Source organism: Camarhynchus parvulus, chromosome Z, assembly GCF_901933205.1.
Source record: "Camarhynchus parvulus chromosome Z, STF_HiC, whole genome shotgun sequence".
Lineage (NCBI taxonomy): Eukaryota > Metazoa > Chordata > Aves > Passeriformes > Thraupidae > Camarhynchus > Camarhynchus parvulus.
This window is the reverse complement of record NC_044601.1, coordinates 59926248-59946202: the sequence shown is the minus strand read 5'-3', so window position 1 is coordinate 59946202 and position 19955 is coordinate 59926248. Positions and strand designations below refer to the sequence as shown.

Genomic DNA, 19955 nt, shown 5'->3' with positions numbered 1-19955 from the left:
CCAGTTCTGGGCCCCACACAAAACACTGAGGTGAAGCACTATGCCCAGAAAAGAGGAAGGTGTTCAGCCATCTCAGGAAAGCCAGATTCCATCACAGAAAAACAGTTACTATTTGGGAAGACAAATATCATCACTCTGAATATCACCTCCTTCCTCCTTCTCTCCCTAGTTTTATCATTGAGCATGATGCTATATAGTATGGGATGTCCCTTTGGTCAGTCGGGGTCACTGTCCTGCCTGTGTCCTATTCCAACTTCTTGTGCACCACCAGGCCTCTCACTGGTGGGTGGGGTGAGGAGCAGAAAAGGCCTTGCTTGACTCTGTGAGTACTGCTCAACAATAAAGAACACGTCTGTATTATCAACACTGTTTTCAGCACAAATCCAAAGCACAGCCTACTATCAACTACTATGAAGAAAATCAACTCCACCCCAGCCAAAACCAGCACATGACGTTTGAGCATCCTGTCAAGAATTTTTTCCTTAGTTTATTAAGGCTCCAATTTCAAAAGCAAATGAGCTCTAGACCAACACCTACAAAGGCAGAACCAGTTTCTGACCACTCAATTCAATGCACCTTCATGTAACAATTCTTGGAGTGTTTAAATTCACTTTCACAATGAATTATTCTTTAATTTAGGAAGCTCCAAGTAGCTTCCAATTGTACTCTGCTGTACTACTGTTATACCACATCTTCCACAAGAAATTTTCATTCAAAAAGAATGTATTTTACTGATACTAGACCTATTTCTTTAGGTCTTTCTGACTGTAATAGAAATAATGCTTCCCTACAAAGCTGACTTAATTTCTGTTTTCTGGGAACAATATACTCTTCCATGCTCATCTTCCTGTTCAGGTGCCTGTGTTACTGCATTTCCCTATCCCATCTAGAGCCAGTTTGAAGTGCACATGATGCCCCCAATTTTTCTGCTCCAGATTCTGTAGGTATATATTTCAGTCAACTACAGAAGGTCATTTGCAGGACCTTACCTAAAGTGTTTTGTCTCTCCTTACCTGTTTTTAAACTTCCATATCTACAATACTATTTCCTCATTCTCTTTATTTCCTCTTCTCAAACAAGGTCACCTCTATTCAGTAGTTTTACCACAGTATATACTTAACTTGTTAGAATCTTTCACATTCTAACTGAATAACTCCAAGAAAATGAGAGGTTAACTCTTTTTTAGCAATACTGTATTACTGTGCAAAAGTATTTTTTCTGAAACACCTTTGACTCAAATCTTTGAATAACATCTATTATAATTCCTACTAACACTAATGATGGGAAATACCAATCTTTCTGTTACATTAGTATCAGCACAAGTGCCACATACTGTAAAGTACTACTATGATATTAAACCTGTTAGATAAGACTGATTGCAGAGAGTTGTGACCATGTATGTTTCTCCACAGTATGTTTCTCTAATTCCATGATAATCTGATTTTCTAGAGGTGGGGATGAGGGGCCACCCTGTCTCTCCATCTTGCATAATTCATCCCAGAGCAAAGGCCAAAGCAAAAACTGGCCTTATCCACACTGCTGTCTTGTGCACACAACTCCTTTCATCAAATACAAGTACCTTTTCTCAAAGCAGGTGCACATTTTGCCCTGATACTTTTTAAGTCAGATATAAGAGTAATACAGTGGCTGTTTGCATGGTATTGACATTGGACCCAGTTCTGAAAACCCAGAACTGTCATTCTGAAATAAAACAGTATTTTAAAATACTTTTCTTTTTCGCAAAGTCTCCATTGCAATCACTGAGGCACCAAATAATTACAAAGATCTCCTTGCCCAATTCTACACCACAAAATCAAATGAGTTACAGCACAGATTTACAAAAACTGGTGTAATGCTAGGTGGATACTTCGCCTGGAAAACTCTACCCTTTGGCCAACTTGTATTAAAACATCAGCAGCAAAAAGTCTACACCTTGAGAACAAGCTCTCAAAACATAAGGTGTTAGCAATCACTACTCTGTATTTCTTACTAAAATAACTAGGTTAATGTCATAATTCTGTTGCTAACTTCTATTTCTCTTGTCAAAAAGCACAATATTCAAGCAGCAATTAATAACCTTTTCTGAACTGCCTAAAGACCTTCAGCAAGAACACTGTAGCAGTGCTTTTGATACAAAAAAAGAAACACCGACTTTCAAAGCAAAAAAAAAAAAAAAAAAAGCTGGCAGCACGCTTGCACAGTTAAACAGTCCAAAGTTGTTGAGAGCAGAAATTGCTGGTCAACAGCAATTAATGAGGTACAGGTGTCCATTTGGCAAAACAATGTTCTTCAGCTCCACAACCATGTGTTTGTCTCCCTTAAACAACCATATAAGGTAGGTTTGCAAATAAGCAGCATTATTCCCTCGAAAAGCTTAGATAAGTGCTTGCTAGATGGAATACAGGAGAACTTTTGTTAGTTACTTCCCAACAGCAACACTGAAAGAAAAGAAGATCTGGATTTCCAAAGAAAGACACAGTATTAAGAGCAAATCTGAAACAAATATTGAATTCTCTTCTGCAATACACTTATGTCATGCCTTTTTTTATTTCCAGTTACTGCCCTTTTCTAGAAAAAAATTGTGGAGGCTTTTTTGTTTAAAACTAAATGGGAAGTAGAAAACTTTACGTATTTTTTCATGTTAGCAACGTAAAGAAATTACAACATTTTGATATAATGCTATCTATTTTGCCAGATGAATGAAGATTGCAAGATACTTTATTTTCCACATTAAGGTATTTGCTGAGTAAGTCATGCATTAAGAAATGGGATAATCCATCTGTGGCAGTTACTGTCAGAGGAATAATACATTTTCAGGAAAAGGCAGCCTACTTCCAAGTAAGATAAAGGGTATGTATATAGGAAGCACAAAAAACATTCCCTATAAGCCCTGCTTTTTATCACACGTGATTCATTTATTTGAATAAAAAAGAAGAAATTAATTGTTACTCATGCACATAACATGCTTATCTTCAGCACACTGCTGTATTAACAAGCAACACATGCACACAAACGCTGCTCATATGCTCCTATAAGCTCTGTTTATCTTGCTGAACACTGAAAACTCTCCTCCAAGAGGCAAAGAACATCTCTGATTTTTCAGTTTTAGTTTTCTGACAAGTGCTGTTTTGATAGACAGTTAGCTTCTGGCCTAAAACCAAGTATGTCTCTGCCCAAAAGACAGTATTCCTCAGAAATTACAACTTTTAAAACATATTTCTTCCAGGGGTTTATTTTTTTTTATTTCCATGCACAACATTTAAGCTAAGTTCTAAAATAGTTTTTAAAATATGAGTACCTTGAATGAAACCTTCCACTAATTAGGATGTATTTTTTGACTTGTACCTTTTAAGAACACTGGAACGCATTAGCATTAAGGAACCATATTTGGTGAAATCTAAGTGCCAGGTTTCTCGAAGTTTCACAGATAAGTCTATTAATAGCAGAATAGCAAAAACACAGTTCTGCAGTTCTTTCAGGAACATGATGATTGAAATAAGTATGTTCTAGTTCTGTAAAAACTGCTAGGAGCAGTGCAATCTGCTACTGCTTCAGATCCTAACCTAGGAAGAGGCACTCCTGAATAACTGGTCAGATGAAGTTTCAGATGTGCTAATGGAACATGGACAGAGCACAACAAAACCAAAATTACAATTAACAAGAAAAAAAAGGTGAGCTTTATTCTCCTAAACACACTTGACAATAAACAGCATAAAATGGTGAAATGAAATATCACACTACAGTACATTGCACTTTAGGAGTGACTTTGTGTTTCTGGAGCCTATCACTCACTACAGGCATAAAATTTTCAATATTTGAATATCTTCTTAGAACTTTAGGTAAAATCACTTTTTTCCTATTCTAATGCACTAGGAATCCAGAGAGGCCTGAAGGCATGCAAATGTGCTATACCCTCATGAATTCTGCTAAATTTCAGCAGTAATACATTCTATGGTTTAACTACATAAAGCCTCAAAAAGACAGGGTTTTGTAGCCATTTTGAGTTTTCCCTTCCCCTTCCTTGCTCTAACAACTTGCTAGCATCATGCCATTACAAATTATTGACTGCCACTAGATAGCTAAACCATATACTTATCAATAACTCACCTCAAAGATGAACAGCTTCATGCTTTCAAAACATCCTTTCTTCTCTGATAATCTCTACATTTACTCTCACAACCTGATTCCAATCTAATCAAATTCTGCCATTTTTTGTTCCCTGTATACACTACAGGTGTCTGTAACAGTGATGTAATATATGCTCTGTATCAACCTCTCCTTGCCTGGCGACACACAACAGACAGCCCACTGTCCATATTACTTTCTTTAAAAAAATTCATTTTTTCAAGTCTATTCAACTGCCTTGAATGGTAACACGCAAAAAACAAAAAGAACCGAGCTTCAGAGAATACATCTATTTAAAAAAGGAGCAACTATTAACATCATCCCTGTCAAAATCACGAAATGGCAGAGATTAGAAGGGACCTCTGGAAGTCATCGGGGTCCAATCCCACTTAGGCAGCATCACCCACAGCCAAACACCCAGGACTGTACCCAGACAGCTTCTGAGCATCTCTGAGGATGGAGACTCCAACTTACCTAGGCCTCATGCACGAGGACTCAGTCATTCTTGTATTCACAAAGTGCTTTTTCACGTTCAGAGGGAACCTCCTGTGCTCCAGTTTATGCCCACTGCCTCTGGTCCTGGCACTGTGCACCACTGAGAAGAAGCCTGACTCTACCCTCTCTGCAGCCTTCCTTCAGGTATTTATACTTATTAAGATCCTCCTCACCCTCCTCCAGGCTGAATAGTCCCAGCTCTCCCAGCCTTTTCTCATTAGAGAAATGCCGCAGACTCCTCAGCAGCTTTGGTGGGCCTCTCGGGCTCTCTCCAGTATGTCCATATCTCTCCTGTACTGAAGCCCAGAAACAGACACAGGATTCCAGGTGTGGCCTCATTGGTACTGTATAAGAGGGGAATGATCACGTCCCTTACCCACCTGGTAATACTTTATCTAATGCATCCCAGGATGCCATTCTCCTTCTTTGCTGCAAGGACCCACTGCTGGCTCACATTCAAGTCTGGTGTCCACAGGACCCCCAGGTCCTCTTCCTTTCCAGCTGGGTGGCCCACAGCACATACTAGTGCGTGGGGTTGCTCTTTCATACTGAACTTTGCACTTCCCCTTGTTGAACTTCCCGAGATTCTTGGCAGCCCTTTTCTCCAGGTTTTTGAAGTCCCTCTGGATGTCACTGTAACCCCCTGGCACATAAGTCACTCCTCATCATCTTCTGTCATGAGCAAGCTTGCTGAGAGTACACTCTGCCCTAACATCTGGACCATTAATGAAGATGCTAAACAGAAAAAATGCTGAAATTGGCAAGTTCTCCATAAAAGGAAGGAAACTTCACTAGTATGGAAAATTGTACTAAATTGTTAAAACATTCTGTATTTCCTGCCTTAAACCACTACTTTGCTTTTCTAGCATCAATAATGTAACTATGCTGTAAGCTACCATTGTTGTATTTTAGCAGCATACAAAATTTCACACATAATTTAACACCCCACAGTTAAGCCTATAATCACCAACCCATTCCGAGGATACAAAGGACACAGCTATACCATAAACATAAAATCTTCCCAAAGTGGTCAGTTCCTAAAGACAAGCACCTGCTGCAAATTTCAACTAGTTAGCAGGCTTGCCCTCCTTAAAATGACAAACGCTTCTTCGACTCAAGGTATCTTTCCCCCTCATTTACCACCTTCTCTGTCTCCCTGTTACAGCCTATTACAATACTGCCATACAACCCATGTTAACAAACCCAGAGCCACTTATTGCCTTTCTCATGTTGACATATCTCCTTTGGGAGCGGGACTTCAATGATTTGAAAAGAAGTCCATCAAAATCCTTTCAAAAACAAAAGTACTGGAGGCTTCTTGTGTACATTGAGCTAGAACAGCATGTTTAACTACAGCACTAAACACTAGCATTCATTGACCAAAGGAGAATCAGCTCCACCATATTCAGTGAAGTCTCTTCTGCTAAGAATTATCTATGTGTCAAGATGCGATGGAACTCAAGAGAGCATGGGCAGTAAGTACACAGAGCAAGCATTCTGAGTTTTCAGCTTCATCTTGTGGTAAAACTGAATTACTTTCACTGCTCAAGTCTAGTAGTACATCCTGTCTGCAGAACAAGTCCTACCCATGTCCTCACCATCCCATTTTCACCAACACAAGACTGAATTATGTTTAGTGATACCTTAAGCTTGGTCTGGTATGCCTGTGTGAACTACAGTCCTAATATCTCTCAAAGACTCAATCCTTTTTAAACCGGTATCTAGATGAAGAAGAGTTAACTGGGGCAGGATATTGAAGACAAAAGTAATTAGAAATACTAGCAATTGTGAAAAGAACACTCCACCCCCAATCAATTCTCAACAGCCAACTCATCCATGCGTAGCAATTCAGTTTCTTTTGTTGTTTTACACCACTTGAATATGCTGTAATATGGTGCACTACATTTGAATTCCAAACCAGCTGTAAATGCAAGAGCTCACTTCCATACTGCTGCCTAGAAGATTGCATCTTAACCTGGACTCACAGGCATTGTGGTCTGCTCTGAACCTGCACTGCTAAAATTGCCTTTATCTGTGACAGCTCACCACACTCAGTAATATTCAAGCTGCTTGAAGGCAATTCAAAGTTAACAAATCATTCCTAACCACCCAAGCATCTCCCATCAGTGTTCTGTCTCATTAGAGCAAGACACAGTATGAACACCACCAAGATGAAACTCACAGCACTTAAGAGATTCTTCACCTTTTTAACAGAAACCAAAACCATAATACAAGATTAATTAAATGAAACAATCACATTTGCACACTTCTCTGTCCAAATGTTACTCAGTGCCCCTATCTCTCCATCAGCATTTTAACCAGCTAATTTGAGATTAGAAGCATAATTATACCTCTCTCCAGCACCGAACCAAGAATGCTAATATTATTTTACATTGGAAAGACAAGCCAATATTAGGCTGTTAATTTCAAATTGAGTAGTCACACAGTGGCTCTGGTGAGGTACACAGCATGCACGCACACACACACACAAAAAGTCTAGTACCACCAAATTCCACATTTATTTTAGGCTCCTTAACAGATGGATTAGTACAGTCACTGCAATAAGTAACAAATGAGGTTTGCATTGCATGCAGGTTTATAACCTTAGGCCCTAATACCACCACAAGCAGAAAGCACAAACTGTAAAGGTCCTGTAATGTTCAGAGAAATTTCCTGCATTACTATTTGCATAATCTAATGCTTCCCTCCGTAAATCACAATATTATTACTGTGTAGAGCACACAAAGAATTTTAAATGAGTAGGGTAGCAGGAAATTTCACGCAGCAACAACACTGAACAGAACAAGAATGCCTCTAATACATTATTTACAGGTTTAAAGGGCACTTAGCTCTTTTGCTGTCTTTAATTAAATATGAAACAAGATTTCAAGTATGTTTTATGAAAATTAGTATGTACGAACTAATAAATACAGTAATCTATTCCTCTTCTTTGAAGGAACTTCACTGATTATACTGTCACAACAGCAAATATTACCAAGTTCTGCATTCCCATCCTGATTTTGGCCAGGGTAAAGTTAATTTTCTTCTTAGTAGCTGGTTCAGTTCTGTGTTTTGGATTTAGTAAGAGAATTATGCTGGTAACACAGAGATGGTTTAGTTGTTCCTAGCAGGGCTCACTCCAAGTCAAGAAATTTTCAATTCCTTGTGTTCTGCCAGTGAGCAGGTACACAAGAAGCTGGGTGGCAGCGTGGCCAGGAGAGCTGACCCAGACTGGCCAAAGGGGCTATTCCATGCCATAGAACATCATGTATGCATGTATAAACCAGGACGAGTTGGCCAGGAGCTGCTAATTGTTTCTGGAGAACAGGCTGAACATTAGTCAGCAGGGGATAAGCAACTGTGTTGTGCATTACCTTCTCCTCTAGGGTTTTATTCCCCCTAATCCCTTCATTACTACTATTACTTTAATTTGTATTACTGCTATAATTCATATTATTATTTTTATTTTCTTTCAGCTATGAACTGTTCCTATCTCAATCCAGGAGTTTTACTTCTTTGATTCTCCTCCGCACCACGGTGGGTAGGAAGCGAGCAAGAGGCTGTGCAGTACGTAGTTGCTGGCTGGGGCTAGACAGCAATAACCCAGTACTCCTGAATTTTCCAAATCCAAGGTCTACCACCTAAGCATCTATCAACCTGGCCTTTATAACCACTTCAAAGATCAGTATTTAATGTTAAGACTTGGACAAATTTTAATTTCTTCTTCATGTGAAGGATGACAGAGTATTTAAATGATCCACTATGACCATGGATAAGCTGGAATTCCAGGAAGATACAGTGACTTCTACACTCCACTGTCTTCTTAGTTTAAATTCTGCACCTGGGACAGGGCACCCCTGGATGTGTGGATAGACTGGGGAAGGAGAGGCTGGAAAGCTGTGTCACAGAAAGGGACCTAGGGCTCCAGGCCGATGGCAAGTTGAGTCAGCATTGCCCTGGCAGCCAGGAGGGCCAACCCTGTCCTGGGGGCATCAGGGACAGCATCATCAGCCAGGCAAGGGAGGGGATTGTCCTGCTCTGCTCTGCTCTGGGGCGGCCTCACCTTGAGTGCTGGGGGCAGTTTTGGGGGCCACAGTGTAAAAAAGGTATTAACCTGTAAGACAGTGTCCAAAGGAAGGCCATAACGATGGTGAAGAGCCTGGAGGGGAAGCCATGTGAGGAGTGGCTGAGTTCATTTGGTCTGTTCAGCCAGGAGGAGACTGAGGGAGACGTCCCTGTGGCCTTCAACACCCTCACAACTGGAAGCAAAGGGGCAGGCACTGATCTCTGCTCTGTGGTGACAGTGACAGGACCCAAGGGAATGGCCTGAAGTTGTGCCAGGGGAGGTTTAGGCTGGGTATCAGCAAAAGGTTTTTCCACCCAGAGGGTGGCTGGGCACTGGAACTGCTCCCCAGGGAAGTGGTCACAGTACCAGCCTGGCAGAGTTACAGAAATGTTTAGACAATATTCTCAGGCACGTGGTGTGATTCTTGGGGACGTCCTGTGTAGGGCCAGGAGTTGCACTTCAATGTTCCCTGTGGGTCCTTTCTAATTCAGGATATTCTATGATCCTATGATTCACTACTAATAACACAAATTAGAATACTGTCATTTTGAGGAATTGCAATTCAGAAAGAGTTTATGCCAGTCTGCAATAAGTCTAAAATTAAATACAGAAACTCTCCTTAAAAGCACCTTTCAGCAATCACTTAATACAGCAGATTTTTCCTCTGAGTCTTCTGAACGGGAGATCCACAACTGTGAATACTCAAATTCTGTGGGACCAGAATGTTCCCACATCTCTGTAGGCCCTGATGGGATTCACCCCAGAGTACTGAATGGGCCTGCAGCTGCCACAGCAAGATCTCTCAATCATCTACTGAAGGCCTTAGGAGTCTGGGCAGGTCACTGCTGACTGGAAGCTTGCCAGTGTAATTCCCATTTACAAAGGCGTGAGGCAAGAAATGGAACTGGAGACATATTAGTGTAACCTCAGCTGCTGGAAAAACTATGGAGATACTAAGTGCTACTGGAAGGTGAAAGAATTGTTAAAGAACAATGCAATCATCTCCTACAGTCAACAGTTTCACAAAGGAAAATCCTGTTTAACCAACCTATCCTTCTATCATAAGGTCACCTGCCTCCTGGATGAAGGGATGGCAGTGGATGCAGTTCCAGTTTGACTAAAGCTGCTAACACTGCCCCTCACAGCATCCTTTTCCAACAAGTTGCCCAGCTGTGGGATGAGCAGGTTCACAGTGCTCTGGCTGGATGGCAGCACTCAAAGGGCTGTACTGAATGGGACTTCATCTGGCAACCAAGAGTTGAGTGCACCATTAGCAACTTGGCTAATGATTCAAACTGGGAGGTGCTGTGGATGCTCTTTAGGGACAAGAGCCCTTGGTGAGGGATCTAGATAGATTGGAGCATTGGGCAGTCATTAACGGAGTGAAATTTAAGAAGTTCAAATGCTGGATTCTGCACCTGGGATGGGGTGATGCCAAGCACAGGGATGAAGTGGGAGAGGAGTGGCTGGACAGCCGCAGAGGGAGGTGGGGCTGGCTGGTGCTGGGCTCAGGGTGGGTCAGCAGTGCCCAGGCAGCCCTGAGGACAAAGCCCATCCCAGAGCACCAAGCAGGGCACAGCCGGCCCAGGGAGAGGATGGGCCTTGCCTGGGGCCTGCTGGGCCCTGCAGGTGGAGGAGGAGGGGAAGGTCCTTCAGTGCTTCCTGAGGAGGAAAAGAAAGCTGGTGGGAAGGCTGGAAGGAACTTCCTGTGAGGAGCAGCTGAGGAACTCGGGCTTGTCCAGTTTGGGGAAAGGGAGGCTGAAGGGTGACCCCACTGCTCTCTGCAGCTTCCTGAAGAGGGGAAGGCCACAGGGAAGTGCTGAGCTCTCCTCCCTGTAATCCTGGGACAGGACAGGAGGGAGCAGTTCACAGCTGCACCAGGAGAGCTTTCCTGGCCATTAGGAGGCATTTCTATAAAGAGAGGGTGGTCAAGCACTGGAACAGCTTCCTAGAGAAGTGGTCGATGCCCAGCCAGTCAGTGTTCAAAAGCATCTGGATAGTGCCCTTAGCAATGTGCTGGAACATGGCCAGCCCTGAGTGGGCAGGCAAACTGGACATGACTGTAGGTCCAACTGGAAGAGTCTCTTCTATGCCTTGAAACTGAACAGAATCTACTTAGACTCTCTTCTTTCTGATGCACAGTTTAGGCTTTTTATTTTCTCTGCATGTTTCCAGATGAAGACTTCATATATTTTGAGATATTCATACTTTAAGATATTACAAGAAAGGTGTGTTTGCTAAAAAGAATTGCACAAATTTTTGAACTAAGTGCTGAAATCAATAAAATTCTGATTATGATCATTAGGGAGCATTGAGTCATCTAAAATTGCAGACTAATATTCTTCCAACACATCAGAATTTTTCACAGCCATTTTGGCAAGAGAGAACCTTTAAAAATGTGACCAATATTGTGTTTATTATGAAAATTTCTGTTTGTTGCTATAAAAATGATAGTGTCAGAACTTCCAAATACTGTATGTGTAAAGAACTAAAGACTTCAACTACAAGTGTGATTTTTTGTTCATAAAACAACTTGTTACTTCGAGCAATTTTTAAGAATCCATAGGTCAGTTCAGCATCCAGAAACACCTTCTATTTTTCAAGATTTATGAGCCTCACCTATGCATTCAGTAGGTAGAAAAACATTTGTTTGTTTATTTATTGGCCTGGTTTCCAAGAAGACGATTTTTTTATTCTGTGAACTGTCTTTTCAAATACTGCAAAAAAACTTATAGACTTGTTGTAAAATCAAATCTTACCACCTTCCCCTGCCACCACCATCTCTTTCTCAAATATACTGGAGTGGAATACATGATTTGCAGCACTCTGTAAACACACCAGTAAGGACCTAACAAGTCTGCCTCGTAAAAGTAAGCTCCCTCAGACATTTTAAGTGACTCTTGTGTTTTCAGCTCAAAATATTAAATTCCTTCTTATGAAAGGACTACTTGAACACTGATCGCTGTGTGTCTTCACCTTCAGATGTGGTAAACACACAAATCATTTACAGGATGTAGAGTCTTTAACCAATAGCAAATTAAACAGTATCTTAAACTTATGATAGCAAAGGAAAAAGGTTCTTTTGATCTGTTTTCCATTTTCTCAAAAACACACTTAGGATCAGCTATTAAACTTGAATGTTATTCCAATTATATAACTTCAAAGGAATTGTTCAGGATCTTTAGTCTAAAGATCACCTCAGCCCTGCAATAAAAGATGATTTTAAAAATTCATCTGCACTTCAAAACTGCAGACATACAGATCTTGGTTTATTATTCATTTAACCTTTATACTTAAAAGGAAATTCTATATATATATAGAATATTCACTATAAATATTCACTATAATCGTCATGTAAAATGTAAACACATACATGCACTGTGAGCACCCAAAGGAACTAGAAGATTAGCTAAATTCAATCCTCTATTAAACACCAGAGTAAATTAAAGTCAATGTACTTCACATTCATTTTCAGGAAAAATCCAATGGAAAAAACTGAGTTATTCCAACACCTCCACAAAAGTATACATTCCTAAAACTACATTAGGTATGCAATTTTTATTAGCTACTAGCACAGCTCTGCATTAATTTGTTAATAATCTCTGATATATTTGCTTTATTCTTTTGGGTTTTATCTTATTCACCACAACCTAGGCATTCAGGAAGGTCCTTATTACAGATTTATGGAATGAGCAACATAAGATTCAAATGTGGACTTTAAGATGTCATTCCAATGGAAGCCAAAATTGCTAAGATGTTCCTGACTGTATTTAGCAAATTAAGCATTATGATGTCAGAAACTGTGATATAACAGATGCTACCAATTACTTTTTAACACTCTGGCCATAATTTAGATGAACAAAAACTATAAAGATACAAAGACTTGGGGCGGTGTGTCTGTATGAGATTTGTACTGGTAGACCTATCCAGGATAGCACATAAGACACAGGTATGTATACTGTCTAACACAGCCACGGGTCCTCAAGTTCCACTACAATACTGCTCCCGGTCTTAGAAATCAGAGTACGACGTTTTTTTAAAAAGGTACCTGTCCATGAAAGTACCTCCTCTACTTTCTTAGACACATTACTTCAATCGGATTAAGTCCCCGGCTATTTTCCGGTGCTCCATCTCTCCCTGATCCATCCAGCCTCCCTTAGGTTGGTTTCCAACCCCCGTTAGAAGGGATTCTGGGCTCCCACAGTGACAGCAAAGCCACGGGGAGCAAGGCCGGTGCTCCCCGAAGCTGAGGCAGGAGACGGGCCTGGGGGCGGCACACGGTGACTCGCCGGTGCTGCTGACTGACTGACTGCAAGTGGCCATTTTAATCTAAGGGCCTGGGGACCCGATGCTGTCGCTGATCATCCTCCTCCTCCCGCTCGGCGGTGCCCAGCCCTACCTCCCAGCCCCAGGCACAGGGGGAGATAAGAACACACACCCGCGGGCGCGGCGTGAGGGTCCGAGCACAGCCCACGGCGCGGGGCAAGGGGCGGGAGTTGCCCGGGGTCCCGGCCGGGGAGAGGGGCCCTGGGGGGTCCCGGGGAGTCGCAGCGGTGCTCACCTGTACTGGGCAGCAGCCCCGCTGTGGGTGAATCCAAAGTAGTTGCCGGTGGCCATTTTGGCATCTTCCCCCAGCCGGCTGGGCACTGCGGCGGCGGCGACCGAGGGGCGGCGGCGGCGGGGGCCATGACAGGAGGCCCGGCGAGAGGAGGCGGTGGGGAAAGAACGGGACACACAGAGGGACAAGGGAGAGAGAGAGAGCGCGGGAGCGCCGGGTCAGACTCGGCGCCTCAGGACCGACCCCCGCCCGCCGCCCTCTCCCCAAGCACGGACACGCCGAGCACCGCTACTCACCATAGGTGAACGAAACTACCGGGCATATGGGAATCATGAGTCCGGCCTAGCAGCGACGGCGGCGGGTGAACTCTCAACTCTCCCCCCCCTCCCTCCTCCTCCCGCTCGCTCCCTTCCCCCACCCACCCACCGACGGCGACAACGGCGGAGTGCGGCCGGGCCGGCTCCGCCTGCGCAGGCGCGGGATGTGCGCGGGGGCCACTGGGAGATGTAGTCCGGCCGCAGCCAGGTTCCCGCTCAAGGAATTGGGAGCCGGCTCCGCCCCGGGGACCGTGTGCGCAGGCGCGGGATGTGCGCGGGAGCCGCTGGGAGCTGTAGTCCCGCAGGCCATGGGGAGCCGTGCTGGCGGCGCCCATAGCACACGCTCGCACACGCAGACGCGCCCGTGGATGGATGCCCGGTGTGGAGGGTCCCGCCATGGTTCCTGTGTGCTTACTGCAACCCTGCTACAGCCTCACCCACACAGCGCCCATTCTCGTGGCTTTTCCAGAAGCCAGCAGTCCGTCAGATCACTTCTGAAACGCGCTGGGCGGCACATTGCGGCCAGTGCAGCGCCCTCCCGATCAAAGGCGCTGCATGAGCGTCCGTTCCCCACGGCTCTGCCGCTCCTTCCGGCAAATCCTTCCCTCTGAGCATCAGATGTCCCCCAAAACTGAACAAAGAAAAACTTGAATGCTTAAATGCTTTCATCCCATTTATGTATTTTGCTTGTGCTCCAGTGTTCATTATTCATCAACTAATCAAGACTTATAAAACGATAAATAAACAGTGGATTCAGTATAATGTATAATTTCGGATATAATTTTGTGGGCTAAGCCTCCTCAAACCACATCTGTTTGGGATGCCCTCCTGCAGTCCTAACAAAAGCAGGGTTTCCCACATCCCACAGTGGCTGTGGTCATAGGCAGTAGGACTGCAAGGATATTATTGTTCATAAAATGAGAAGAGGAAAGTACTTTCTCATCTTATAGCTAACATTTTTGCATCTGCATATGAAGTACAGCCATTCCCAATGCCAAACATTCTTCCCAATTCACTGAACATAATTCGTTGGTCATTATTATTAATTTTGCATAGGAACGTAATATTATTGTACCTCCTGTTCATTCTTATCCTAATCAAGCACAACAGTAAAAGAAATCTCTTGGTTCTGCCCAAAGTGCTTTTCTGGGAAGAAAGTGGCTACTGAGTAAATATTTTATTGCTATAGGCTAGGAAAGAAAAGCCTTAATCCACCGTTCCATGGGACAGTACTCAAGGAGAAGGCTCTACAGAAACCTTCTGTAGAAGAACTTAGAGGATATGACCTCTGTCGTGAAAATCTCAATTGACTCAGGAGACACAAATTATAAATAGATTAATGATTTATACAGGTGCTTATATCTATCCTTACTTCTATTAAAAATTGTTCATAATCAGACCACTGGATCATGCTGCTTGGACAAGAAGACAACACAAGTTTTTTTTTTTTCCCACTGTCTTTCAAGCTTTTTCAGTTATAAGCCTTCTAATATCCTGATAAATAGACAATATTCAATACACATTTCATTAAAAATATAAACATCTATACATACACACAGACATTCACATACCTTTTATCACTGCATCACTAAAGCTATTTTTTGCAAAGTAGGTAGGCCTGTAATTGCTATTCATTTATGAGATGAACTTCATAGAATGACAGAATCAGACTGGCTGGGTTTGGAAGGGACTTTAAAGACCATCTGATTCCAACTCCCCTACCATAGACAGGAACGCTTTTCACTAGTCCTGGTAGCTCAGAGCTCCATCCAACCTGCCCTGACCTTTGTCATGGATGAGGCACCCACACCTTCTCTGGGCAACCTCTGCCAGTGCATCATCACCCTCACAGTAAAGACATTCTTCCCAATATCTAAGCTAAACCTACTCCCTTTCAGTTTGCAGCCATTCCCCCTTGTCCTGTCACTCCAGGCTCTCGTAAACATTCTCTCTCCATCGCTTCTGTAGCTTCCTTTCTGGAAGGCCCCCTTAAGGTCACCCCAAAGCCTTCCCTTCTCCATGCTGAACAACCCAATTCACTCACTCTTTCCTCATAGGAGTGGTGCTCCAGTTCCTCTGATCAACTCAGTGATGCTCCTGTGGACTCTCTCCACAGATAATATCAACATTATTAATATACGCTGAAATAAAAACAGGGCAGGAGACTTTTTTCCTTTTAACGCCTTTATTAAAGTGATCAACTCAGGATCAGGAAGGTCGACGAGGCGACCGTCTCCGTCTTCTTCCCAGCGTGGCTCAGAGGAGGAGGATGTGCAGCTTCGTCCACGAGGAGCAGGACCAGGAGTCCGATCCTCACAGGAACGCCTGGGCGGGACCCCGCTGTTTCTCGCTTTTCCCTGCTTCCCAGCTCCAGGTCCCGGTCCCAGGCAGCTTCTGTAGTCAGGGCGAGGGGCACCAAGGTCTCCCAACATCTCTGCAGGTCCAGCACTCTATTCCTCACGTCCACGAATCATTCTAATTCTTTAATTTTATATTTGGCTCGTTGGTTTTGGGGTTTTTATAAGTTCAATACGTCCCATGGTACACTGGTTCTCAAAATCTACATATTGTAATGCCTCCCTCCTCCCCAGATTCTCCCTGCCTGGTAAGGAGAAATGCAGTTTTGCCTTAGGCAGGGTTTTACCAACACAAAAGGAGGGCTATCACCCTGCCCTGGCTAGGGTCGTTAAGTGATACAAAGAGAACTATGAACTCTAACGACTTAACAAGTAACCCTGCCCAGCAGCTCTGCCTCAGCAGCTCTGGTTTATAGATGCTGTAACTCAGTTTTTTTCTACTGATATAAAATTTAACAAAATTCAGTTCATAACATACACTTCTATTGATATGTATTATATTATAATGTTCAAATAAACTTGGAATATTTACCCTGTTTTCAACTTTGTCTCCATGAAAAACAAACAGAAAAAAAAACCCGACAAAACCCCCAAGGCTTTCTTACTCACAGCTGAGATTTTTGACTTAGGTTTCATAACTTTTCTTCATCCAAGTAGTTTCTAGTAGTTAAAATTCAAATACTACACCCTTTATGTTGTGATTTCAGCCGGCATATTTCTGAGCATAAGCTCCCATCTGGCAGCCCAATTCACTGCAATTTCAGAAGAAGTTTCAAATTACTTTCCTGTGTGAATTTTGCATTTTGAGCACATACATAACTTTAAAAAGACTATAACACAGTTTATGAGAAGTCAGAGTCTTTAAGTGACCAAAAAAAAAAATTAAAACCCAAGGTTTCCTTTCTCCTTGGGAAAAAAGCCCCAAACCACTGGTATTATACAGGTCTTTCCCCGAGCAGTTTCCTAATAAGAACCTGATGCTTCCTGGTGACTTTGTGAACCATTACATAACATCTATTTATGCTACTACTAGCTTGCAGGATCAGATTCATGGTCTATGCTTAAAAAACCTCAGTGGATTATAAAACAAGATTCTATCTCCTTAAGCCATGTATCAGATTGCTTCAAAACAAAACAGTAATAAATTCAGATTAGATCCTTAAGGGCATTTTGACCTTTACTGATCTCTATATCCTTAACTGGAAGGATAATACATGGAGTGATAAAGTGCAAGTTGTGGCACAGGGAGAAAGACAGAAAAGCTTTAGTGAAACATAGAAAAGGTATTTTTTAAATAGGAAAAAGAAACTTCTCTATCCCCAGTCCTAATAAGATTACAGAAGAACAGCCAAGAAGTTACAGAATGAAAACATATGCTGGAACACGAATCTTTAATTTGGAATTATACACAGCAGATACTCTATCTGTGTAAAGTTCAGAGTGTCTAAAAATATCACAGACAAAACTGGCAAGCAAGCTGGCATTCAGGAAAACACATTTTTGACCTTCATTTCAACCATATGAGGAGAGATCACCAAAATATGGTGAGAAAAAGAAAGCAATACAATACCAAGCAAGTGTCATCAATCCTACTATTTTAATTTAATATCCCAAGATGCATGTGATAATGTTTCTGCTGCTGCCACAGGACTGCAAAACTGTGACTGAAACACAGTGGGGAAAACTAAATAACTAAATGTTTTTAATTCTCAAGATTTGCAAGATTAGGTAGGATTTCTTGGAGGCAACCTTCCAGTTTATGTAAAAGCAGGCTCTCAGCCAGCCTTTGCGTGCCCACCAGAGGGCAGGGCCACGCAGCAGAAGGTGAAAGCTTTCCAACACAGCGCAGACCATGTTAACAAAAGCTGCTTTTATTTCCTGAAAAGGTAATTTAATACTTAGTGCTCTCTTTGTAAATGCTCTAGATAGAAAGAGATTTACAATCAGCATATGGAGACCAGTGCTATCTTCTCACCTGGAAATTATTTCAGACAGCCAGAAAGACAAGACGTTCACCAGCTTATCAACCTTCTTATTGTACAGTGAAATTACATTTTTTAAGCAGTAAAGACCCCACAGTTTTCAATTATTAAAGCAAAAATGTGCTACTTTTAGCAACAGGGTTTAGACATTGTACAGCGACCATGACAACAGACCTATTAAATTATTGATGGAAGTTATTACTGTTTAGGTTACTAAATAAAAAAAATCCCCACTTCCCAAGCATAATAGAAAGTTATGCAAGTATTGATGCAAACTCAAATTACATGATACACACGAGAAACGAACCAGTTCCAGTTCCACAAACAAAACCACTGTGTAGTAGCATCCCTTACTCTTTCTTTCCTGACACTTTAATAAAACTACTGCCAATATTATAAGCTAACCTTATAATCTGTCTTTCATGGCAGATTTCTTCTTCCACCTTTTAAATTAGTAAGCAGAAATACCAAAGCTTTAAAAGCTGTCCCACTTAAGGTTTACCCCAAAATGCTTTTCTTGCTAGCTCTACTATTTCTAACTAGAGGAGTCATCCTTTGCAGTTAGTAATTGCTATGTGATCAGAAGCACTAGTGTGTATTTTTCAATATTCCCATTCAAATCTGCATGCTGAAATCTGTTACTGAAGAAAAAACAAATGCTTCAACATTCTTCTCTGCCGAAGACATGTGGGATATGAAATGAGGCAATCAGGCAGTAACTAGAAGAATTTAAGCCCTTTTAAGGCAGCTACAGAAGGAAAGTGTCTGATGAAGGAACAAATCCATTACAAAAGTCTATTTTAAGAGCTCAGAAAGTGAACTATACCCCTTGGGGGGATAGATGACTCACTCAGAAGGTAACAGCAGAGATTTACCTTGGAAAAATTATGGCTCCTTTCCCACTGCTCTAAAGACAGCATTTTTTCTTAGTAGCTTCTTTCTTCTTTTCTAAATACAATAAAATATAGTGAAGGTAATTTACCAAAAGTTCAACCCACTGCTACATTCAATAACCAGAATATTTCTCAAAGAAATGTATTATTCCTGAAAAGCAGAACATGAAATCCCACTTGCAGAAAGCCTTCCCTTCCTCTTACTGACCTGCCATTTAGGAATTCAGCTGTAAAAATAAACTTGGTGCTTGCTTGGGAGGAAATACTGCAGGTGGGAGAAATTAACTCATTAAGAGCCAGCAGAAAATGTTTATTGTAGTCAGTTTGATTTATGTAAAGACTGAAAGAATTGATTAGAAATGCATAAAGAATTGTTGATTTGAATAAACAATTCCTTGCTGATTTGATTAAAACCTGAACATTGTGTACAGTGTTGATCTGTAAAAAAGCAAAGCATATACAGATTACAAACACCTGAACTCTCATTATGCCTCTAACTAATGAAAAATTAGCGTAAATCAGTTGGAAAGAGTAACTACGTTTTTTTTAAACTTAATAGTCCTTATTTTGAGACGATCTTGTTGTTGGAGTTAAACATTAAGTGTTACACTTTATCTGCTCATCTTCCACAATTACACGGCTTGACAAGCAATGTGTTGCTGCAGTGGTGATAATTACTATATTACCTGCATATCATTTACTGTGCTTTGACCCCTGTTTGTATAAACAACTGTATTTTTATCTTCCAAAGGCCAGAGGTGTAGTAAGAATTGTATCTTTTTCTATTTTTCTTTTTGTTTTGCGGTGTACATGACCCTGTAAAACTGCAAGTTACCAAGGATTATTTAGATGAGTACGCTTCCTATTTCTGGTATTGCCTTCCTGTTTTCCTGCCATTAAAGTGAAGAAGTGAAAGCCACTTCTCACAGCATAAGCCAGTTTACTTCATGATGAGGGCTCTAAGGACTCCATAGATCCCCTCTGAAAACCTCTTTGTCCACCTCCTTCAAGTACTTTTTCAGAAACACTGCTTAGAACTTGCAGCTGCTCATGCTGATTTTGGATGATAATTCCCTCTAGAAACATATTGTTTGCCTTTCTGGCCCATATTAATTAACAGAGATCTTTGCAATTATAAGAAAAAAAAACCCAAAGAATTTTG

General features: G+C 41.9%; 1 protein-coding gene across 1 annotated transcript in view; it reads right to left on the bottom strand.

The window, feature by feature from the left end:
- Positions 1 to 13674, bottom strand: part of ZFR (zinc finger RNA binding protein) — a 47044-nt gene extending 33370 nt beyond the window's left edge. The window contains exons 1-2 of the mRNA XM_030968304.1: positions 13541 to 13674; positions 13248 to 13332 (exon numbers count right to left, since the gene is read on the bottom strand). Coding sequence (XP_030824164.1) covers positions 13248 to 13332; positions 13541 to 13577 — 122 coding nt within the window. The 5' untranslated portion in view covers positions 13578 to 13674. The remainder of the gene's footprint in view (positions 1 to 13247; positions 13333 to 13540) is intronic.
- Between the last annotated feature and the right edge of the window lie 6281 nt (positions 13675 to 19955).